Source organism: Aedes albopictus, chromosome 1 (genome assembly GCF_035046485.1).
Source record: "Aedes albopictus strain Foshan chromosome 1, AalbF5, whole genome shotgun sequence".
NCBI lineage: Eukaryota > Metazoa > Arthropoda > Insecta > Diptera > Culicidae > Aedes > Aedes albopictus.
The window spans coordinates 235,595,617-235,620,554 of record NC_085136.1 but is presented as its reverse complement, the minus strand read 5'-3'; the positions used below and the strand labels follow the sequence as shown (position 1 = coordinate 235,620,554).

Genomic DNA, 24,938 nt, shown 5'->3' with positions numbered 1-24,938 from the left:
TTGAATTACGGTAGACAAGAGAGACAACAATGATGGATCTCTCAGAAATTTCCGACCTGCTCAAACCCTTTTCGCATTGTTTATCATAAGGACGTAACCATAGTTATTGAAATGTAGCCAATAAAATCAGAGACATTATTATACACATGAAATAAACCAAAACCATAATGAAAGTCCAAGAAGTAGATTACTGCAATTACGACCTTATGATTCTAAACGCAACAAACTTACGCTTTGCACGTTTTCTTTCATATCGCTCCATTCTCTCCGGTTCTCGCTCTCACTTAGCTTCTTCACGCTTGATTGATATAGCGTGGACAATCCTACTACGATGCACCACTATCAGTCTCGCTGCAAGCTTTGAATCAGCTGGTGGTTACGATTACCTCTTCGGGAGTCCCTATAGGGCACTTTTGGCCTAGCAACATTGTACCTATTATTGTCCAGCAAATAATAATTGACGTTATCAGCAGAATTACCCATTTCGGAAGGCTACACATTCATCCGCGGTGCAGACTGTCTAGAGACCCGTCAGGCTTAAATATACGAGTATGAACCGGTGGTGAGAGATGGCGACGAATCCCATTCACGGTGGCGCATCAGCGGCAGATCAGCAAGAGTTGAGCGGTTCGTATTCAAAACGCACAGTTGTGAATCTACTTAGGATAACAAGTTCAAACATAAGCCCAAACACTTTTCAAGTATAAATGATGCTCAACAGGGTTTGGGCGGTTTGTACAGTATGACCCAGAAAAAAATACGTTTTTTAATTCATAATCAGTACCGTTAAACGGGGTATTATTGATCAGCGAGGTAATATTTTGCATTGAATCAGTTTCTGATCACGAATGATATTATTCTGCTACTAAAAGACATAAAGTTAATGAAAATTGGGTTTATTGGCAATTTAATATGTAAATCGATATTTCTTAACTGTGTGGATGTTGCAATGAGATACATTCTAAAACATTCATGCTTGGCCTGAATATTGGGTACAATCTGTAGTTCTAAATCACTGTATGTAATGACCAAGGATGGGAACACTCACTTGCAAAGAGTTACACTCACTTGCTGTTTTCTCAGCTCAGAAGCGTACAATCAATAAACGAGGTATGGACGACTTTTGCCTCGTGTTTTTGTCTAAAAGTTTGCCGAATAGAGTAAGGGTCGCACACGCATATTGAAGTCATGAGGGAGCGGCGAAGGCAACTCTCCACGAGGTGATTGTAAATTACACTCACCTCGTGGAGAGTCACTTTCACAGCGCTGTCACGACTTTGGTATTCGTGTGCGACCCCTACTTTATTCGGCAAACTTTTAGACAAAACCACAAGGCAAAAGTCATCCATACATCGTTTCTTGATTGCATACTTCTGAGCTGAGAAAAAAGCACTCTTTGCAAGTGAGTGTTCCCATCCCTGGTAATGACTAAATATGGCATGCCTGAATTTAGTTTCATAAACGATTTTTTTTTTATTTGAATCCCCCTTTTCAGTAAAAACGATTTACTAAAAGTAGTATTTTACTCCCTTAGGCAGTTGCCTACTTTTGGGCGTTAGTCGCGGTTTATTTAGAAGATTTCATTCCGAAAATTACTCAAAAAACACATAACGTGGAAGAATTTGGGTGACATATTGGAGTTCAGATACCCTCAATCTATTAATATAGATATCTCACCACAAATGAATTGAATAGATTAAATAGCCTATTTACCTAAAACCGGAACAAATCTCATTTTCTTCTTTTGTCACAGTGTTCGTTGACTCGTCAAGGGGGGGGGGGGATGATAAATAATAAACGTATTTTATGAAAAAATACCCAAACAATTGGGCAAAATGACAAAACTCATCGGATTTGTTAAGAAATTTTATGGGCGACTCAAATTTCACCTGAAAATTTTAAAATTTCTTGAATCTTTTATTTGTTTCCCCCTCAAAATGTTGAATTCCGACCAAAATTTTCCGAGGGGGCGGTGACAAAAGAGAAAATCGAAATTTGTGTCAGCCATGTTTGAATCTTCAAAGTAACGGTGCGGTCATCCAGACACGCTGTGGATTGGGGTGCGGTCATCCAGACTTGCTGTGGAATAGGGCACTGATTTTTTTTTTCAAACTAACGTCATTACACTGAATTTCTAGTAAAAATAACGATGTGATAATGTGGAAATGCTGTAGTCTAATTTTTCTACGCATTATTTGCTATCGCTACATTTTAAATTTTGAACTAAGACAAAACCGAACAAATTTCAACGCAAAGGGAATACCTACCGCCCGGCACTTAGTCACAAAACTATAATTTTGTTTCGTCTTAGCGAAAATTGTTATGATGTTTGATTTAATCCATTCCCATCATGGACTCAAATTGTTAACGTTCATACCCCTTCTGTAGATGGCTCCGAGCAGGACTTCCGGGAACGACTACCGAACGTGTACTCGGTTATGGTGCCGCAGCTTCGAACGGTTTGCAGCACATCAACTGTAAGAAGGCGTTTCCACGTGCTGGAGTGGCTACCAAAATACCGTGCAAACTACATACTGTCGGACATCATCGCCGGAGTCACGGTAACCCTGACAGCCATACCTCAGAGCATAGCGTATGGGATCTTGGCGAATCTACAGCCCCAGGATGGGATTTATTCCAACCTGGTAGGATGCTTCATGTATTTCCTGTTCGGAAGCGTCAAGGACGTCACAGTGGCGCCAACCTCAATCATGGCGATCATGATACAAGGAGTTGTTGCGGAGCTGGGACCGGGCGCAGCACTGCTGACGCTGATAGCCGGTTGCGTGACATTTCTGTTCGGGTTGCTGAATTTGGGGTTCTTGGTGCGCTTCATTTCGATGCCAGTGATAACGGGGTTCACAACGGCTGCCTGCTTAACAATCGGCAGCGCACAACTTCGAGCACTATTCGGAATCAGTAGCAAAGGAAAAAGCAGCGACTTCATAGACGCCTGGGAAAATGTGATCCAACATATCGGCGAAACGCGACTATGGGACGCTTTACTGGGATTTAGCTCGATTGCGTTCCTGGTGATACTCCGAGTAAGCTCAAATCTGATTTTTGTTGTTGAAAGAATGACTTTACAATTCCGCCTTCCATTTTAGCTAACCAAAGACTGCGGTCAGGGCCGCTGGAAGACATTCTTCATGTATCTATCGTTGCTGCGCAACGCTATGGTCGTGGTCATCGGCGCGGTCCTAGCATATGCATTCTCGCTCAGCGGAACGCAGCCATTTATTTTGACAGGTCACGTGGAAGCGGGTCTTCCACCGTTCCATGTCCCACCGCTATCGGTAACAAATAACGGAACATACTACGGGTTTTCCGATATGATCTCCGTGATGGGAACTTCGATCATCACCATCCCGTTGGTATCCACGCTGGAGATCATCTCCATCGGAAAGGCCTTCTCCAAAGATAAGATCGTGGATGCCACGCAGGAAATGATCGCCCAGGGGATGTGCAACATAGCGGTAGCCTTTTTCTCACCCCTTCCCGTAGCGGGTTCTTTTACAAGAACCGCGATCAACAACAGTAGCGGCGTTAAGACATCCCTCGGGTGTGCCGTAACGACCGCAATGCTCCTACTAGCTCTAGCAGTCTTGACGGATGCTTTTTACTACATTCCTAAAGCGACACTTGCATCAGTGGTGATTGCGGCAATGATCTTCATGGTGGACTACCGAGGGATGGCGGAGATCTGGCGAGTCAAAAAGTTGGACATGATCCCTTTCCTGGGAACGGTCATTGCCGGTGTCTTCCTCGGCCTGGACTACGGCATCCTGATCGGAATTGCCCTCAACTGTTGCTTTTTGTTGCATCTCATGTCGGCCCCCAAGATCGATCTACAGTTGTCACTGGTGGACGACATTCGAGTTCTGGTGGTGCGACCCGCCATGGACTTGACTTTTTCCTCAGCAGAATACTTACGGGATCGCGTCGTACAGGCGGTTGTTAACGATTACGAGAATCCAGTGGATCTGGTAGTTTTGGATGGTAGCAGGGTGAACTTCGTGGACACAACCGTGGTGAAAAACCTAGCCAGCACGGAGAATGATCTACGCTCAAGGCATGTTGGATTGGCGCTGTGGAGATGGCGCAGGAGCACTGCTGGCGGGCTGGTGCGCCTCAGGGATGGATTTCGAGCACTACTAGTCAACGCAGGGGATTTGGATGCAGTAGTGCAACAGTGGAAGGCATCAGCGGAGGGGTATCTCAAAGAAGCCACGGAGTAATAAACGATGGAATAGGTCAATATTTACGAGGATTTTTTGGTTTTTATTTCCATTGCCTGACTTTCGTCTGAAAATTATTTTTAGACATGTGAACAGTAGGGGAGACTGAGGAGACTTGATCCCTGGGGAGACTTGTTCCCTAGTATGGAACACGCTTGTATGGAAAGAATAAATCCTCGCTCCAGTCGACTTTTGAGATCCCATTTAGGTCCCATGTGTACTGTACAAAATTTCAGCGCAATCGGTCAAACTATAATTTAGCGCAAACGGTTAAAAGTTTGCATAGGATTTACTATGGGAAAAGTTACACTTTCACATATATTTTTGTGTGTCTTTATTTATGAGATTCTCAGCCCGAGGCTGGTTCATCTCAGTTTCAAAGGTCACTTTCACATAAGAATCCCAGAGGTCACCCCTTGTCTCCTTAATTCAAATCGATCAATCGAATGATAATTCAAATGGCTGTCACTGTGAAAAGTTTCTGCCAGGAATCGGTCAAAAACTTTATTGAGCGATTCCTTTTGAACTCGAAACTGGGCTTAGGTATGGATGAAGAAGGCGAGGGCTGTTTTTACGAGTTTAAGAAATGTATGGAAAAAAAATAGATAGAATAATAGATGCACGTCTCACACGTGAAATCTAGTGTGCCAGTGAAACCTGGTGTGTATCAGTCGAGAACACTCAAAGACTCCATGTCTTCATCAATTGCATCTCCAACGTGGAGCTCCATGGTCAATGTCATCAACAGCCTATACAGCCTACTCAGGACAGCTAGCAACTAGTAATAACGAACTAAACCTTTTTTATTATTTTTAATGTTAAAAGATTAGCAAATGGGTTATCATTCTTGTTTCACATTGACGTCTGTTATAATCCATTCTTCCAAGTACTCTGGTTCTTCCATGGGTTCTTCTTTGACATCGTGTTGAACCAAATAATCGATTTCTCCTTGCGGTACAAGCTTGACTGTTTCCATGTCTTCTTCCGGCTTCAGCATTGACGGAGCGTCCTCTTCCAAATTTTCCACAAGAACCTGTTCAATATTGGCAGCTGATTGGCGAAGTTGTGCCTTCTCCAGTTTCCTGCTTCGTTGGACCAAACCATCTGTCGCCAGAAACGCATCATTGTTGGTTCTAGTTTGCAACCGGAACCGGTACGCTTGGTCAATTTGCCTCCGGCAACTGTAACAGATACTGGCGTCTGCATCTCTGCCATAATTGAGAAGAAGACCAACCGTTACGTAAATTTGTTCCATGAGATCCGGGCAGATGGACTGCCGGGTTTCGGGACAGAACAGTCGCATCAGGCTGCCATCTGTGTCACTCAGCTTTTGAAGGCACAAACGGCACTGAGACGCATACAACGTGACTCGGGTGGGATTCTGCGCCATCTTTGATTCAACGTCATCCGTTTGGACCATGACCAGCCGACGATCATGGCCAGCTGACGCGGAGTTTTTGCGTGTGCAACAATCACATTGGCATGGCGGAGGTGTCTCAAGTTCCAAACCATGGTAGCTGTAGATGCCGGTTTTTAAGTTTCGCCATGGCAAGGTTCCCTGTCGGAGCCGTGGTCCATATCGCCGGTCCGTTATGAAGTCATTTTGTTTCTGAAAACAAAATGGTTGCATCAGTAGGGCAGCATCCATTTATTACGTAACGCTAAAATCGACATTTTTCGACCCCCCCTCCCCCCTTCGTTACGCTTTTTTGTATGAAAACCCGAAATTTTTTGTATGGACCGTAACGCTCGGCCATACTCCCCCCCTCCCCCTAGAGCGTTACGTAATTTGTGGATGGCGCCTAGTGACATGAACTTTCCTTAGTCATTAACTATGTTACCGCAGACAGACGTTCAAGTTTGACTCAGCAGCTTGTGTAAAAAACATGGCCGCCACAAATTGCCAAGTGGCAATCAGCGAACAGATGGCGTTAGCGACATTCATATTCAATCGCTGCCTCAAATGTGCGTTGCAACCAACAACTGTCACCACGGTCGTCTTCCAGCCGGATGGCGGGAAAAGACCACACGTGTTGCACGCTAATAATGTTTCCACATAACTTGTGCAGAGTAAATGACTTTTATTTAATGTCTAAAATGTTTTGCACAAATTAGCGCAGGACTCTTGTAAAATGTTTTACACATTATTACTTTTAGTTTACATAGATTTGCTTGAATAAAACTGCATTTGGATGAACTTCACTCGCATTGGGAAATCTTTGTGAATGTAACGCAAATGTAGGAATGATTTTGACAGTGTTTGTTTTGATTTCATTTTTCGGTGGGTGGTGAATTGGGTGGTAAGTAAGCGGCTGGAAGCACGTGGTTTCTCAAACTGTCAACTGCACTGTGGCAATCGGTTGCCTAGGTGTCGCTAGTGAAAATTTACATAGAAAATTTGAATAAATTTGTTCGAGCTAGAACGTCTGTCTGCGATGTTACAATGACCCAAACTTTGAAGAGCTTGCAAAAAGGTGTGATTCATATGTATTAAGAAATATATGTGTATTTATGCAATTCAATATCATAATTTACATTTTATATAACTCATGTTGGTATCATAATGGCCAATTTTTCCGAACTAGTTCATTATGCAACTGAAATTAGTTACACAATAAAAAATAGTTGTATAATGTTCATAATTTGAGTTGCATTATGAACATTATGCAACTCAAATGGGTTGCATTATGAAAAAATCATTGCATAAAATTTTGTATGGAACTCGATGCAAAACTCGATTTTTTCAGCACTCTTCGTATTTATCCAACTCGGCAAGCCTCGTTGGATAAATGTACGACTCGTGCTGAAAAAATCAACTTTTTGCAACTCGTTACATAAATAACTATTACAATTAGCTGTCAATTCTGCGCTCTTCGAAGGAAACCTCCTTTCAAACTCATCACTCTTCACAACTAATTTCTTCTACGAATCAGCTTTGCCAGTTTTATGAAACCAGTCGCAACTCTGTGTAACGCATGATGTTATTACGTCCAAACGTTTGCATCGTGGATTCTGTTCAGCACGTTCAGCACACCTCTTGCAAAGCTATGATGCCAAACCCGTGGTCCTTTAGTAGAGCAGCGAGTATGCGTGTGCTCCCAATGAAGTTTAGAGATTCCAATCACAACTCCATTTAGTTCGCTGAGATCGTTGCCGTTTCTCACGTGTTTCGATTCGTATTGTCCTGTTGATGACCTCCGTTTCTATTGATATTGACGCCTAGCTCGCAGCGCCGTACACCAATTCCCTAACTTTCCGGAGGACCACGGTACACAGCTGAGCTAAGCGTCATTTACTGGCACTCGGACATTGATCAGCCACTTCTAACATGGGGAATATACGGCTTTGTGAGCAGCTCTTCCTGGCAAACAGAAGCTCAGTTTTACAGAAGCAAGCCTAGGACCTTTCCAGGAATTTTCTAGGCTGCCCATGATCGCATAGTCGACGTAACCACCATTGATAATGTCCGCATTCACAAGCAAATTTTTATCACATGTTTCCCCAACGTAAGTCAACAAGTTCAGAAAAATTCGTGAAAATTTCGGAAGAAATTTTAATTATCTGAAACCTGAAAAACATAGTTTTGGAAAAAAAATCCTTTGAAACTCTTATTTGAAACTAACTGCACCGCGTAGCAATTTATTTCCAAAAAGTGCACCACGAGGTAAATGGTCTGAAAACCCCTGCACTAGTAGATATAAAGGGGCTAGGATAGGATGTGACAACAGAAATTCGCCTGCCTTGATATTTTTTCGGTCGATTTCGTCGACGATGGAAATCCAGTGCTGCCACTTTTCTTTATTCCAAATCTTTTCAAGGATTTAAATTTAAATATTGAAATTTGGATGCATATTTCACATCGTAAATTATTAATTGCATCTGGAATAGCATAACTTGCAAGTAAAATTGATTTCTAACGAAAGGCTCTCTCATTTATAGTGAAATAATTAATTTAATTTAATAATTTAATTATTTTCAGACGTAGGAGCTACTTGAGGATGTTTTACATTTGAATGCTGACATTTTTAAGTCGATAAAACTTGAATAGAAAAATATAATGATTTTGAATATAGATATCACATGCTAAACCTACAAACTAGCAACACGACCAAACCAATAACAAAGCGATCTGATCGCAGCAAACGGGTATCAATTTCGACCAATCAGCGACTGGTCTCCGTTTGATAGCAAAATGGTCTCAAATCGGCTGACTACGTGACACATCCTATCCTAGTAAAGGGGCATGCACCAAAGGCTACTCCTACATTTGAACCAAATTTATTCGATCTACATAAGAATCTATATTAAAACATAATTGGCTTCTTTAACGTTGTTGAGATAATTCCATATTCTGAATCTGCATGCCAAACTGAGCCGAAATCCGATTTTTCATCAATTTTGGTGCCCGGGAACCTGTTTAAAAATCAAATTGAAGTTTGTATGGGAGCGATTTGTCGAATCACCCCTCGTCGCATTTTGTACTGGGTGGAGCTGTCAAACAGTTACCCAGCTGTCAAAAGGTGATTTTGAAAAATCTCTTTGAAATTGATTTAAGGTACCAAAATAACGTTCTAAAAATCTGCAAAAAATCATAGTGGCTCCGAAAAAGGTGCTCTTTCGTATAAAAACAAAAAATTGATACATTTTTCTTAATTTAAAAACCCAATTTAAGAAATAAATATTGATAAAACTAAAAAGACAAGAACTTACATCGAAATGGTTGTCGCAAACGTAAACGCGCTTCATTCCCGGGAACGGATCGGTCGCTTTGATGACCCCAATGCGAACCATCCATTGACGGCGTGCATCTGGGTTGTGCGGCGAAGCCAGGAATTTCCCAGCGTAGGTGGCTGAATTGTTGTCACAGGCCGAGCAGTAACGTATACCGGCGCTCTTCGGCCCCAACGGATCGATCAGTTCTGGATTCATCTCATCAATATTGCTCACACGGGCGATATTTACACGAATTTCTAATAAATTTGCACCTATCGGAGATTTTTATTTACTTTGTTTTGATGATTTTAATAGAATGACACACTCTACCTACGTTGACAGCTGTCGAGCGGTCGCCTTCAGCAGCCCCTAGACGACACCAATATATTGATGCAAGTGTTGATGGGTTGATGAAACCTCTCAACAATATATTTATTATGTTTCCAGTTCAAAACCGAATTAGCGACATTTTTTCTTTTACTTCCGCTGCTTTTGCCTTACGTTAAACACAATGTCGGAAGTGGGGCGCTGTATTGTACACCTGGTACTCTATACAGCGCCCCACTTCCGACATAGTGTTTAACGCAAGGCAAAAGCAGCGGAAGTAAAAGAAAAAATGTCGCTAATTCGGTTTTGAACTGGAAACATAATATTGATGCCGTAAAAAACAAAGGCCAAAATCAGGGTTGGATATTACCAGGGCCTGTCCATAAACTACGTAGCCTCTTAGGGGGAACAGGGCCAAAATCTACGCTCTATACAAATGTCGAAAATTTTTTATTAAAAAAAAGTCTGCGAGAGGGGAGGGGGTCTGAGATGGCGTAAAACGTGTCTACGTAGTTTATTGACAGCGCCTTTTGGAAAAAAATGTCGTTATTTTCAAGTTCCAGGTAATCCCGTCAAGGCATAAAATTAACTTGTAACAATCGGGCCACCACCAAACCGGACGTCGCACAACTGAGTCGCGACGTTTTCTGAATCATTTCGGAAGTAGTACGCAGCGTATCTAATCTCCTTGCCATTAGCAACACAGCGTACCTAGAGTGACTGGAAGGAGTCACTCTAAAGCTAGTATGACACTCTTTGACCAATGCCAATCAATGAGAGTCTAATGAAGGTGTGGAAGAGACACTTCGTGTGCGTGAGATCCGTGTTTGGTGCAAACCATGTCACTACTACAAGCAAAGCGAGCTCCCATAAGAACGCGTGTCAAATAGTGACGTCACTATTTATGTTTACATTTTTCTTTGCTTACTAATACACGGCCATCTCTTCTTCTTCCCCACCTGTAATATACTCTCATTGAATGCCAATTGACCACTTTTGACAGTTAAATTTTGACCAAGGTGTACCTGGCAAACAAAAATATTTGTCACTCTCGAAAAACGAATAGGGACAAACAGAGCCAAACAACCTGCCAAAATTTATCTGTCAAAAGTGGTCAAATATTTGACGTCTGGGCAAAGTGTGTAATAGCACCCTAAGGGGCTGTCCATAAACCACGTGGTCATTTTTTTGAGACTTTTCAACCCCCCCCCGCGTGGTCATTGGTCCATACAATTTTTTTCATTTGTCCATACAAAATGGTCATTGGCCGAACCCCCCCCCCCCCCTCATGACCACGTGGTTTATGGACAGCCCCTAAGCGTAGTCGGGAAAATTGCGACACTTGTGGACCAAGAAAATTACAAGTTTGTTTTGATTCCAACCGGATAAATAATAATAATTTTCGTAATTTCAGTTAGTTATAAATTCAAACGAAATACCAAGCGAAATATCTATTAATATTACAAAAAGCAAAAAAAATGAGTTTTTTTTTTGGCGGTAAACCAACGGTCACTTCCGTTGTCAATTCAAAATATCTGTCAAATTCTCTTTGTATTGACACATATGTCAAATGTGTCAATACTTCTGTCACTGTCATAGCTATCGTGCTGTCAGAATAGAACAAACATCACAAACAACTGTCAATCATCCGCTGTGTAGTGTGAAAGAAAAATCTGAAAAATCACTCAAACGAAAAGTTTCACCAGCATTTTTAATTTGCCTCCAAAATGCCGCCCAAAAAGGTGCACTGTCAAGTTCGGGGCTGTCGCCAGCGCTCCAAGGGAATCGATCTTGCCAGTCTAACGTTCCACCGGTTTCCGTTGGAGGTGAATGAGTGAGTATACGCTGTACGTTGGCAATCGGTGACTTTGATTGATTCTTCTTCTTTGTTTTCCGCAACAGGGCCAGTCAATGGGTGCAGTTTTCCGGAAGCGAGTATGCGCAGGATGAGTTTAAGCGCTTGGGTCCCATTGGCGTCCGGAAGCTGTGGATGTGCTCGCTGCACTTCGAACCAAACTGCTACAAGATGTTGGGTTCGAAAGCCAATCTCCGGCACGGAGCAATACCGACACTAAGCGGGCCCACAGATGAGCCGGAAGCGGATGAAGATGAAGAGGGGTCAGCTGAGACCGGTGGTACTGCCGCAGAGGAAAGCGATGATCCAGGGGAGGGCATTTCAACGGTGGCGGGAGCTGAGCTGACCAAAACTGCGCCAAAGAGGAAGAGGGAGGTGAGTTTGGATTCTGATTTTATCTTGGGTATTTAATTAGTGAGGTTCCGGTGTTCCTTTTTGTACATATAACTATTTTTATTTGCATCTCAATCAATTGGCTTCTTAAGCGGCGTTGCGATCATTCCGTATTCTGAATCTACACGCCAAACTGAGCCGAAATCCAAATTTTCATGCTCATGCTTCATGCTTTTCATGAACCTGCTTGGGAACATGTTAAAAATCAATTTGATGTCATCGTCGGATTTTGTACTGGCCGAGCTATAGCATATATGTACATATCAAACAGTTGCCCAGCTGTCAAAGGGTGATTTCAAAAATTCTCTTTGAAATTAATTTTAGGTTTCTTCTTTCAGGGATACATCTTCAGAAGTTCTTCCAAAGATTCCTTCGAAAATTTTTTAGGGATTGATATTTCTATTCCTCAATATTTATTCAGAGACATTTTCCAGAGTTCCCTTTGAAAATTCTTATGGAATCTCTATAAATAACTTTACTTAGATTACTTAGAAACCAATGATTTTATCCAAAATTTCTGCAGAGGTGTTTTTTGAGAGCCTTTCATGAATTCCTTTATAAATTCCTCCAGGGATCTTTTCATCAAACTCTAGGGATTTTGTTTTAGAAAATCCTACAGACCTTCCTTAAACAACTTTTTAAGGGATTCTTTCAAAAAATCTTCTTTTAGACATTCTTCAGTGATTTCTTCAGGAGCTACTCCAGGAATTCCTGCAAGAAGTACTCCATGCATTTCTTTGGAAATTCTTGCTGAAATGTATCCCGGGTTTTTATCAGGTATTCCTCCGGATATTCCTCCAGAGATTCTTGCCCAATTTCATTGAGTGATACCAGCAAGAATTTTTCCACAGATTCCAACAAAAACTCATTTAGAGATTTCTTGAGGAATTCCTCCTGGTATTCCTCCAAATCCATGGTTCGTCTAAGGGTTACTGAAAATGTTCTTACTTAATATATTAGTCAAGACGTCAACTGGAAAAGCATCACAAGCTGTAAGAACATTTTCAGTAACCCCTAGACGAACCATGGATTTGGAGGAATACCAGGAGGAATTCCTGAAGAAATCTCTATTATGAGTTTTTGTTGGAATCTGTGGAAATCGTTATAACGATAATTCAAAGAGTTCGGCCTACTCATTCATGTGCTAAACTTATACCACATTTCCTTTTCTTCAACAACAGGATTTTAAATTTAGCAGACATTGCAATGCATTGGTGTTAATAGCTAGTAACGGAAACCAGTAACATTCCTTCCCTTTCTCGGCAGACCGTAAGGACGTGGCCAGCGCCGTTATTGACCTAAGAAAGTTTGAGTTCTCGGAACGTGTAAATTGAGGATGCTGGGCTAAACCCAAGCCCCATCTGTTGATTCTCTGTGCAATTCCGCTAGCTCTGATCAATCACAGAGTAGCAACTACGAAGTGCACGGTCACCAATGCTCATGCTCATGCCGAAGTTACTTCCTTCCAGTTGCATCCAGAGATGGGTTCTTATACTACAACCGTTCTAATTTAGGATTTAACATTGGCCCGGGAAGCATAGTAGATCCACAATCTTGTCCATTTCTGTGGCTAACCTAATCGCAAACGAAGCCAGGGCACCCACCGAGACAATCATCTGCCCGCCCTTCTTTAGTCTCAAGCTTGAGAGGCTTAATAAGGCGGGATTATGAAGATGTCATTGATTAGTTTAAATTTTCATCTATGTATATGGTTTCGCATTAGACGATTTACACAGTGTATTATGTGTTTCCTCGACTTTGGCGTTTTCCAATCAATACCGAGTAAATGATCTGGTTTTATTGCTGCTGTTTTTTTTTTGTGCTATAATTGCCTAGTTTGTGTAGTGGCTAAGGTTGAGATAGCTCATAGCAATCTTCATCACAAAAGAACAGCAACAATCAATCCCTGCAGACTAATGCAAAATGGTAAAACCAAAGTCCAAGAACCTTACTTTTCTAAGGGGAACTTATACCTAGAAAACCTTGTGAACCCGGTGTTTGCTACTTTCAGTAAAAATGAAATGGCAAACTCGAGTGTCGTGCCTCGAGCCTGTGTGCTTGTTAACAACGCAATCGTTGCTGCACTCATCTCTGAATTAACCACCAGCAATGTATGTGCTGTTACAATTGATTTATCTGTTAGAAACGTCAACAGGAAATACGTCTATTGTTCGGTGTATTTACCGCATGATGAACCATCCCCTACGGATACTTTCAAACAAGTCTTCGCATACTGCTTTTCAAAAGGCCATCCGCTAATTGTTGGCATTACTGCTAATGCTCACCATACCATCTGGGGCAGCTCTTACATTAACTTGAGAGGCTCCAGTTTGATGAAGTACGTAAGTAGTACAGATCTTGGATTACTTATCATAGGAAAGTGCCCAACCTTCATGGTATCTGCTAGAGATGATGTGTTAGACATTGCTCCAACAGAATTAATCATGAGTTGACCAACTGGCATGTATCAGATGAAGAATCTTCATCTGATCATCGATACATCTTTTTTGAACACTTAAATGTTACTTCGCAAACTTAGCGTTTCAGGAATTTCCGGTCAACCAACTGGGATCTCTTTACTGATTTGATTGCGGCCAAAATTCATGGGTACTTACCATCCATTGGCACTCCAAGTGATTCAGATGATGCCGTTGATACTACAACGGCCTTCATCATGAAAGCTTTTGAAGAAGCTTGCCCTCTGAGGCTTGTGAAGACCACAAGTGGAACTCTGATCTGGCCAAGCTCGGGAAACAATGTAGAAAGAGTTGGAAAGACGACGTTCGGCTAGATTGGAGACTTTCAGGACGACTCGCAAGGCCTACCAAAAAGCTCTCCGGTATGCTGAACGACCGGCTGGGAAAACCTTTGTACAAATGTTTCCAGTTTGAACGAAATTAGTCAGTTGAACAAAATCCTCGCAAAATCTAAGGTTTTCCAAATGAACGAACTTCACTTCCTCCGATGAGGAAATTTTGGATTGTTTATTCAGTATCACACTTCCCCGGATGTGGATATGTATTACATCTTCGGATGAAGTTGTCTTTTCTTGTAGCTATGATTCTTTAGCTTCGGCTCGGAGTATCATAACTATATAATCGATTGAGTGGGCACAAAATAGCTTTCCTTTTTTCAAATCTCCTTGAGCAGATGGGATATATCCAATTTTGCTTCAGAAGGGATTTGTTGTTTGTTTGTTTGTTAATGTATTTACGACACTTTACACCAGAAGGGTGCATTTGTGTTGGAAGGGATTTGTTAATTTCAAACATGGTTTGAAAAAAAAAATACTTGTTTGCAGTTTTGCTACAGGGTATATTCCCAAATCCTGGCAGAATAAGTATTACTGTAAAGTTAATTCCGAAAATGGGTCGAGCGTCGTATGAAGAAGAAGGGAGCTATAGACCTATCAGTTTGACCTCTTTACTTCTGAAATGTTCAGAACGCATTGTCGGTCATCACATCTTGTCTTGATGTTCATCTGGCCAACGTGCCTCTTCATGTGAACCAACATGCCTACCAATCTGGAAAGTCCACTGTGACTCTTTTACACAAGGTTGTTTAGAGGTTGGAGAGTGGATACCTAGTTACCTGGCAGACGGAATCGTATGTTGCACTGATGGCTCCCTTCTCGAAGGTCGAGCAGATGCTGGTGTCCACTCTCGTGAGCTAAGGCTACATTGGTCTTACGCACTTGGTAGACACTGCACCGTTTTTCAGGTCGAAATCTTTGCTCTTATGTGCGGAGTGCAATCAGCACTTCAGCAGCACGTACACAGTTAGAAAAAATCACCGACTTCGGTAATGTTTTTCCGAAATCTCAACCGTTAAGTTTGTTTTACAGGAAAAATTCGGTAAAGGTAGCAGCTTTTTCCGAAGTTCGTAAGAGTTTGACAGATAAACGATAACATTTTACCGAAATTTGGCAATTTTTTTACAGATTTTCGGTAAAAACCCATTACCGAACGCTCAGCGGTTGAAATTTCGGTAAAAAATACCGAACGCGATTAGCTGTGTAATGGGCAAAGTAATGTACTTCTGTTCAGATAGCCAGACTGTTATTGAAGCTCTTGCTTCAGCCAACTCTAGGTCGAGGATAGTTATCGCTCGTCGAACTCAAATCGAGAAGCTGAATTCAGCTAACGCTATTTACTTTGTATGGGTACAATCTACTGTCTAAGCAGAATTGCAGCATGCTGGTCAAAGCGTTGACTGGCTACTGCCGACTCAGCTATCACATGGAGAATATTCAGCAAGCTATAGCTATATCATAATATTATATGATATTATATGATATATGGTATTATATGATATTATATGATAGTATATAATAGCTGTAAATCCGATTATGAAACTTCGTATCATTTGATATGGGACTGTCCAGTTTTTGCGCAACTCCGCGATTTGGTAAAAAAAACTTCTTAAGTTAACCCTTCAAGACGCGCGCTGTTGTAAAAAGTACAACACTACCAAAAAACTTCGCTCGCCGTATACAGCGCGGTGGAGTTTAAGTTGCTTGATGGCGCGCGTCCTGAAAGGTTAAACCTAAATCTTCAGAAAAATGTCTTCTGTTGTTCACGCAGAAAAATATCGATAAGTTAAACCTAAAAACGCGTCGATTTGCTTCTATCATTCTCGTATGCATTGAAGCAATTCATCGCTTTTATTGTTTCTATTCTACTATATCATCAAAACAACATTTGTTTTGAATTGAATCAAATATGCGCTTTGTTTTTATTGTCAACAAACATCCATTATTGTTTCTATCAAATAAATTTGTAGAATCAACAATCTGGATGTTTTATGGTCACCATTTTGTGTTTGTAAGAAAAACAGAGGACCTTTCCTTGCGCGAAATTGCTGAGTCAAAAGTGCGACGAATAGTAATCGTAATGTTCGTTTTCGTTCGATTTTTTGTTATACTGCTGTCAAAATAGTAAGTGCAACTGTGGAGTCGTCATTTTACTCATATCCTTGATCATTTTAGAAATTGTACGAGGTAAGTTGAAGATAATTTCAGAACGACTGATTGAATTATATGTTTGCTTATTTATTTACATCAGAACTTTTTTTTTCTTTTTAGATCGAATATTCAGTGATGTTGGCTCTGCAGGAATTCGTTCAAAAAAAGCGCCGCACTACCCATTTAAAAACGTAATCAAAATATTTTTAGAATCATTTATTTTATCTAAAATTGTGTTATTCGATATATAGTTACATACTACTAATGTCTGTATTATATTAATACATACATGAAAATAAAACCTAATCAATAAAGTTGTTTTTAATATAAAAACCCGATTTAATCCACCTATGGTGAACAGAACCCTTCTTACACTTATTGAAATTATTGTTGTATTATTTGTATTTAACATATTTATTTCGTGCTATTGACCAAAAGTTCTAGAAAATATTATGGATTTGGCATCTAGAGGATTGGTTTCCAAAATATCATCATGACCCATGGGTGAACTACCAGAAATGTCAGACACCTAATCTTGTATGGAATGTTTAAAAAATAGCTTAATTCTGGAATATTGTATCTTTTGTTAACTGCCAAAAGATCTTGAATCGATTAATAAATGAATAAGAAAATCACCGAGATACACTTTGTCTAATATCTCTTAATCAGTCGATTAAATTAGCTCCGAAGTACATGAATTATGGTGTAAAAAGGACAAAAATGATATATCTACTAAGTTAATCAGTTTTGGCATTAGCTAGTTATTTTGGTTGTCCGGTTCTTGCATTTTTCCCACAATATATAAATTCAAATCTTTCATTTAACATATTGTTAGTTTTCATAGAATTCCTGTTTATTTGTAATTTGTTATTTATAATTTTGTTGAAAACAATAACCTGCTATAGTATACACTTTATATGAGGTCAGCATTATTTATTGAAAAATAATTTCACATATAATGGTCAAACATTCATGCAAGATAACAAGTAAATATTTGTCCGGTAATAAAATAAAAAAAGAATTTATTGAAATACTCTTCGTAAGATATCTCAGTAATCAAATGTTGAATCGAAATAAAATTTCAGGGCCTTTTACAAGGATATTGCAGCTTTTATTTGGTGCTAAGAGAACCCAAATCGGTTGACAGACGGCTGAGATATTTATTATGATACACTTGGTCAAAAATCTCAAAAAGATTAGTTGTATAAATCCTAAGTACTCTTCGAAAGATATCTCTGTAACCAAATGTCCAATCGGAATAAAATTTCTGGGCGATCTACTAGGATGCAGTAGCTTTCATTTGGTGCCAAGAGAACCCAAATCGGTTGACAAACAGCAGGGATATTTATTATGATACACTTGGTCAAAAATCTTAAAAAGTTTAGATGTATGACTCATAAGTACTCTTCGAGAGATATCTCGGTAACCAAACGTCCAATCGAGAAAAAAATCAATAGCGTTCTACTAGGATGTAGTAGCTTTCATTTGCTTCCAAGAGAACTCAAATCGGTTGACAGACGGCTGAGAAACGTGCGTGACTTTTTTTTGTAACGCACATACACACACACACACACATACACACATACACACACACACACATACAGACATTTGCTCAGTTCGTCGAGCTGAGTTCATTGGTATATGAGACTCGGCCCTCCGGGCCTCGGATCGAAAGTCGGTTTTTCGAGCGATATTTATACCCTTCTTATGGGTGTAAGAAGGGTAAAAAGGCTTTTCCTACATACATTCCGTGATATTTTTGCTACTGTTTATTAAGCTCAAATATTACAAAGAGATAGTAGCTTTTATGTATTTGATGCAATTGCATTTTCATGTATAACTAACTTGTGTAACCAAATATGATCATAAAAAATCTGTTGACAAACGGCTGAGAAATGTATTATGATACATTTTATCAAAAATCTCTCAAAAGCGTAAATTTCATTACTCCTTAGTACTCGTGGAAAGATATCTCAGAAACAAAATGTCCAAACGGCATGAAATTTAATAGCATACTATTTGGATGCTGTAGCTTTCATTTGATGCTGAGAGAACTCAAATCGATTGACACACGGCTGATTCATTTATTATGAAGCATTTTGTCAAAGACCTCTTAAAAAGTTAAGTTGTATTACTCCAAAGTACTCCCCGAAAGATATCTCGGTTACAAAATGTCCAATCGGAATGAAATTCAAAAGCGTTCTTCTAGGGTGCAGTAGCTTTCGTTTCGAGCCTTAAGAACCCGATTCGGTTGATAGACGGCTGAGAAATTTATGGTGATACACTTTGTCAAAAATATCTAAAATAATTAAGTTGTACTACTCCCTAGCACTCTTTGAAAGATATCGCGGTAACCGAACGTCCAATCAAAAAAAAAATCAATAGCGTTCTACTAGGATGTAGTAGCTTTCGTTTGGGGCCTTAAGAACCCAAATCGGTTGATAAACGGCTGAGAAATTTATGGTGATACACTTTGTCAAAAATATCTAAAATAATTAAGTTGTACTACTCCCTAGCACTCTTTGAAAGATATCGCGGTAACCGAACGTCCAATCAAAAAAAAAATTCAATAGCGTTCTAATAGGATGTAGTAGCTTTCGTTTGGGGCCTTAAGAACCTAAATCGGTTGATAGACGGCTGAGAAATTTATGGTGATACACTTTGTCAAAAATATCTAAAATAATTAAGTTGTACTACTCCCTAGCACTCTTTGAAAGATATCGCGGTAACCGAACGTCCAATCAAAAAAAAAATTCAATAGCGTTCTACTAGGATGTAGTAGCTTTTGTTTGGGGCCTTAAGAACCCAAATCGGTTGATAGACGGCTGAGAAATTTATGGTGATACACTTTGTCAAAAATATCTAAAATAATTAAGTTGTACTACTCCCTAGCACTCTTTGAAAGATATCTCGGTAACCGAACGTCCAATCAAAATAAAATTCAATAGCGTTCTACTAGGATGTAGTAGCTTTCATTTGCTTCCAAGAGAACTCAAATCGGTCAACAGACGGCTGAGAACCGTGAGTGACATTTTTTTGTAACATACATACACACACACACACACACATACACACACACGCACATACAGACATTTGCTCAATTCGTCGAGCTGAGTTGATTGGTATATGTGACTCGGCCCTGCGGGCCTCGGATCGAAAGTCGGTTTTCCAAGCGGTATTTATACCCTTCTTATGGGTGTAAGAAGGGTAAAAAGGCTTTTCCTACATACATTCCGTGATATTTTTGCTACTGTTTATTAAGCTCAAATATTACAAAGAGATAGTAGCTTTTATGTATTTGATGCAATTGCATTTTCATGTATAACTAACTTGTGTAACCAAATATGATCATAAAAAATCTGTTGACAAACGGCTGAGAAATGTATTATGATACATTTTATCAAAAATCTCTCAAAAGCGTAAATTTCATTACTCCTTAGTACTCGTGGAAAGATATCTCAGAAACAAAATGTCCAAACGGCATGAAATTTAATAGCATACTATTTGGATGCTGTAGCTTTCATTTGATGCTGAGAGAACTCAAATCGATTGACACACGGCTGATTCATTTATTATGAAGCATTTTGTCAAAGACCTCTTAAAAAGTTAAGTTGTATTACTCCAAAGTACTCCCCGAAAGATATCTCGGTTACAAAATGTCCAATCGGAATGAAATTCAAAAGCGTTCTTCTAGGGTGCAGTAGCTTTCGTTTCGAGCCTTAAGAACCCGATTCGGTTGATAGACGGCTGAGAAATTTATGGTGATACACTTTGTCAAAAATATCTAAAATAATTAAGTTGTACTACTCCCTAGCACTCTTTGAAAGATATCGCGGTAACCGAACGTCCAATCAAAAAAAAAATCAATAGCGTTCTACTAGGATGTAGTAGCTTTCGTTTGGGGCCTTAAGAACCCAAATCGGTTGATAAACGGCTGAGAAATTTATGGTGATACACTTTGTCAAAAATATCTAAAATAATTAAGTTGTACTACTCCCTAGCACTCTTTGAAAGATATCGCGGTAACCGAACGTCCAATCAAAAAAAAATTCAATAGCGTTCTACTAGGATGTAGTAGCTTTCGTTTGGGGCCTTAAGAACCTAAATCGGTTGATAGACGGCTGAGAAATTTATGGTGATACACTTTGTCAAAAATATCTAAAATAATTAAGTTGTACTACTCCCTAGCACTCTTTGAAAGATATCGCGGTAACCGAACGTCCAATCAAAAAAAAAATCAATAGCGTTCTACTAGGATGTAGTAGCTTTCGTTTGGGGCCTTAAGAACCCAAATCGGTTGATAAACGGCTGAGAAATTTATGGTGATACACTTTGTCAAAAATATCTAAAATAATTAAGTTGTACTACTCCCTAGCACTCTTTGAAAGATATCGCGGTAACCGAACGTCCAATCAAAAAAAAAATTCAATAGTGTTCTACTAGGATGTAGTAGCTTTCGTTTGGGGCCTTAAGAACCTAAATCGGTTGATAGACGGCTGAGAAATTTATGGTGATACACTTTGTCAAAAATATCTAAAATAATTAAGTTGTACTACTCCCTAGCACTCTTTGAAAGATATCTCGGTAACCGAACGTCCAATCAAAATAAAATTCAATAGCGTTCTACTAGGATGTAGTAGCTTTCATTTGCTTCCAAGAGAACTCAAATCGGTCAACAGACGGCTGAGAACCGTGAGTGACATTTTTTTGTAACATACATACACACACACACACATACACACACACGCACATACAGACATTTGCTCAATTCGTCGAGCTGAGTTGATTGGTATATGTGACTCGGCCCTGCGGGCCTCGGATCGAAAGTCGGTTTTCCAAGCGGTATTTATACCCTTCTTATGGGTGTAAGAAGGGTAAAAAATAGGATTTATAAGTTTTAAGATTTATATTTATTGAAACAACAAATATGAGTATTAGTTTCAATATGGCTTCTTTTGTTGTTTCAAAACATTGTTTTTGTAGATTTGATAAATTGTATTTTTGTTTCAAAAAAAAATATGTTTTGGTTTTGACAGCTAGTCGTTTTTGGGCATTTTTAGAAACAACAAATTTCATTGTTGTTATAAATTTGTGAATTTGTTGAATCAACAAAATTTATTGGTAAGCCCTGAGTCTACAATAAAATTTGTTGAAACTATGCGTAATTCTTTTGAGTTTACAATAGATTTTTCTGCGTGTTCTTGACCCGCTGTGATAAAGAGCTATGAGCTCTCTTTACGCTTTATGCGTATTACAGTTTCCTTTTCAGGGCTACGCTTATACGTTTATAACGATCCTACCTTTCTTTTCCATATCCCATCCCTGATTGTTTTCCCTCTCCCTCGGGTAAATGATGAATTGGCGATGGAGGAGAACGTGCCTCTGGATACCTGATACCTATATCGTTAGTCCTTATCAGATGTGTTTCACTTACCTAGATACATTTTAATAACGATTGTAACAAACAAATAAAACAATATTTATCATTCATATCATAACAGCATCTCGACGATCGGTTCTACGACTTTCTCAAGGACAATGACGACTCGGACAATACTCAACGATTCACCAGCAAATCTCGCAAACCGCATCCTCCTTTCTGCGTTTGCAGCAGTTGCCGTTCCGACCGAGCGGCCAGAGCCATGGAGAAAGGGGCTTCGCCACACAAAGCCATCCAAACTGCGGACATTGGACCGCAGCCGGACGCGTCTCCTGTTCCGTTGGGGGGCAGCCAGGACTCGTGTCGGCTGTGCTTCAGCACCGACCAGCTAGAACCCCTCTGCTCTGGTATGATTGTGGTACGAGACGAAATGCTGGACAAGATTTACGTCTGCACCGGAGTGCTGATTATACCGCGTCCGAAAGTGTCTATCTTCATCTGTACGCCATGTGCTCAGCTGATCAACAGTTTTCACGCCTATCGGCAGCAGGTGTGCAGTAACAACCAGGCCCTCCTGCGAACAATCGCCTTGAAGGCGTCAAAAGCGTCGACGACTACGTCTACGCCTAGGATTCAAAAAGTTTCGCCCCTTCCGCAAGTGCGAAAACCGCCACCGGCTCCGATTAGGCGAAAGCCTCCTGTGGGATTGATTCCGATTATCGACACAATGCCCTCGTTGCAAAGAGCACCAACCACGCTGACGCAGTATGTCAAGATAGCTCCAAAGTTACCCATGGTGGTAGAACCAGAAGTAACCGTGGTCCAACCGGTCAAGGACGAACTGGACGATCCACTGGAAGGTTGCGGCGAAACATCGCAAAGGATAGCCGCCCCGACAACAGCGCCACCACTTATCCCAGCCAACAAGTCAAACGTTTTAATTAAGCTGCAATCGAAGCAGACAATTGCCGCAATGACGAAGGAACCTCCAAAGGTGCCTATGGAGACAATAGAAATTGATGATGACGCGGAAGATTTGCCCGACGGAGAACGGTGGAGTTGTTGGCACTGTGACAATGCTTTCCCGTTCCAGTTCGAGTGCGCCAAACATTTGCTGCAGGTGCATGGAGAGAATGTGGGGTCGATCAAGAAAAGGCTGAAGTTGGATGAACTGAACGCCAACATGCTGCATATGATGAGTATGAACCAGAAGAAGTAGCAAGGCAGGCGGAGGTATAAAGGTAATAATTTTGGTAAGTACTTTGAAGCACTGATTTTTTAAATAATTTCTATAAATAAAAATAAAAATGTATAAGCAGAAGCATATTTGTAAATGTAATTTCACTGTCCTTGATACTACTCTCGATTCGGACGCGGAACAGTGAGCATCACTCGCAGCAGCAAAAGTGAAATCCTTCTATTTGAAAGTGTGCGGTCGTCGCCAACAATGAGCCAATCATCGGCTCCCTAATCGGTAATAATATTTTTTCACAAGCATTCAAGCGACCTTCAAAGGAATGTTTCACAAATGAATCTTCACAATCAGCATTGATCGCTTTGAATTAAGGAGACATTGGGCCTTATTATGAGTGTCACTTCACGGTGAAAATCGATCACGGTGACACATTGCGAATCCACGGTGAAAAAGTTGTGGGTTATTCAAATGGGAATCACTTTCACCGTCCTTATTATCGGTATCACTTTTTTGTTTTCACCGTGAAGTGACACTCGTAATCAGGCCCATTGGTTTGAATTAATCTCTGGGATAAGTGTAACATTTCAGGCCGAACATGTCTAAAGGTCCTATCTGCATAAGAGAGGCTCTCTTTGGTTTCCCTCTCTTTCATTAATATCTCAGCTGTTCATTTGAATTATTATTATCTCCTTGCATAGAACGATGGTCAAATCAATCGTCTTTTGATTTGTATTGCAAAAGTAGTTGAAAAGTTTACCATTACATTGCATTAATTGAAAGAGAAAGTGAATAAAGAGAGCCTCTCAAATGCAGATAGGACCTATTGAAATGTTCGGCCTGATTTCCAATTAGTAAAGGGGCTGTTCATAAACCACGTAGACCAAAATTTGGCCATTTCAGAGAATCTGTTCATAGAAATCCTTCCCCCCTCGTAGACTTTTGTCCATACAAAAAAAAATGAAATTTGTATGGAGCGTAGACTTTGGCCAGACCCCCCCTCCCCCCCCCCAAAAAGTCTACGTGGTTTATGAACAGCCCCAAATCCTATGCCCATTTTGAACCACTTGCTCTAATCCATATTCCCACCTACTGCAGAGTTCATATGAGACCTTTAATGGAATCCGAAAAGATGTCTGCAGACATCCATGGAGCGAAGTACCATGAGGTCGCCATTCACCGCTCATGCCCCATTCACCGCTCATTTTGGGTTAATCATACAAAAATGACCAAATGTTAGTAAAGTATCTATTCTATTCTATTCTATTCTAGTGCTTGCACAGCCAGTATTGAAAAGCATCCTGGAAATACCAAAATTACTTCTGGTATTTTCTTGTCATCATTAATATTTGCAGCATATCAGGTATGATGTGATACAAATATAAAAACGGCCAGGCCCACTGTGCAGACTAATGGTTTTAAAGATAATTCAAAAAAATTTGGCAACCAGATTATCCACGTATGAATAACATGGTTGACATAAGTTTTCGAATTGGAGGATTGATGAAACGGGGACAACCGTACCAACCGTTTCGTTTTCAGGGGAATAAGATTAGGCACATAATCGTTGGGAGTGGTGTAGCTAAGAAGGTTAATATGCACTCCATTGGTACGCCTAGTTCTGGGATGGAACACAGGTATTTGATCCGTGTCCGGGCTCGAAAGCCTATGTTTAAGCGCCATTACTCGCTCTCTGAAACGAGAAGAAATTGCATCACAAATCCCACCCCTTTACAGCCCTTGTTCATATTTTTATCCAATATTTTATAAGGAGATAACGTATAAATTAGAAAGATCTCACCGCATTCAGGTTTTATTTGTGACGACTTCTGAGTTGATGCGGCATCAGCGATGCCACAATGCATATGGAACTCTCC

At 40.3% G+C, this 24,938-nt stretch overlaps 3 protein-coding genes and 2 long non-coding RNA genes across 5 annotated transcripts in view; 3 read left to right on the top strand and 2 right to left on the bottom strand.

The window, feature by feature from the left end:
* Positions 1–24,938, bottom strand: part of LOC134285528 (uncharacterized) — a 374,077-nt gene that overhangs the window by 284,491 nt on the left and 64,648 nt on the right. The window lies entirely within an intron of this gene.
* LOC109399854 (sodium-independent sulfate anion transporter) lies at positions 335–4,268 on the top strand. The gene is made up of 3 exons (XM_019672344.3): positions 335–627; positions 2,389–3,044; positions 3,108–4,268. Exons 1-3 carry the CDS (start codon positions 570–572, stop codon positions 4,236–4,238), a joined length of 1,845 nt encoding a protein of 614 aa, XP_019527889.3. The 5' UTR covers positions 335–569; the 3' UTR covers positions 4,239–4,268.
* Positions 4,406–9,349, bottom strand: LOC109425366 (uncharacterized). The gene is made up of 3 exons (XM_062846458.1): positions 9,282–9,349; positions 8,949–9,223; positions 4,406–5,847 (listed from the first exon to the last, which is right to left on the bottom strand). The coding sequence occupies exons 2-3, from the start codon at positions 9,165–9,167 to the stop codon at positions 5,080–5,082; spliced, it is 987 nt and encodes a 328-aa protein (XP_062702442.1). The 5' UTR covers positions 9,168–9,223; positions 9,282–9,349; the 3' UTR covers positions 4,406–5,079.
* LOC109425367 (uncharacterized) lies at positions 10,784–23,184 on the top strand. The gene is made up of 3 exons (XM_019700616.3): positions 10,784–11,112; positions 11,181–11,508; positions 21,991–23,184. The coding sequence occupies exons 1-3, from the start codon at positions 11,006–11,008 to the stop codon at positions 23,086–23,088; spliced, it is 1,533 nt and encodes a 510-aa protein (XP_019556161.3). The 5' UTR covers positions 10,784–11,005; the 3' UTR covers positions 23,089–23,184.
* On the top strand, positions 11,517–17,840 carry LOC134285525 (uncharacterized). Its single transcript, XR_009996449.1, has 2 exons — positions 11,517–16,525; positions 16,610–17,840. It is a non-coding gene; the product is annotated as an uncharacterized LOC134285525 (long non-coding RNA).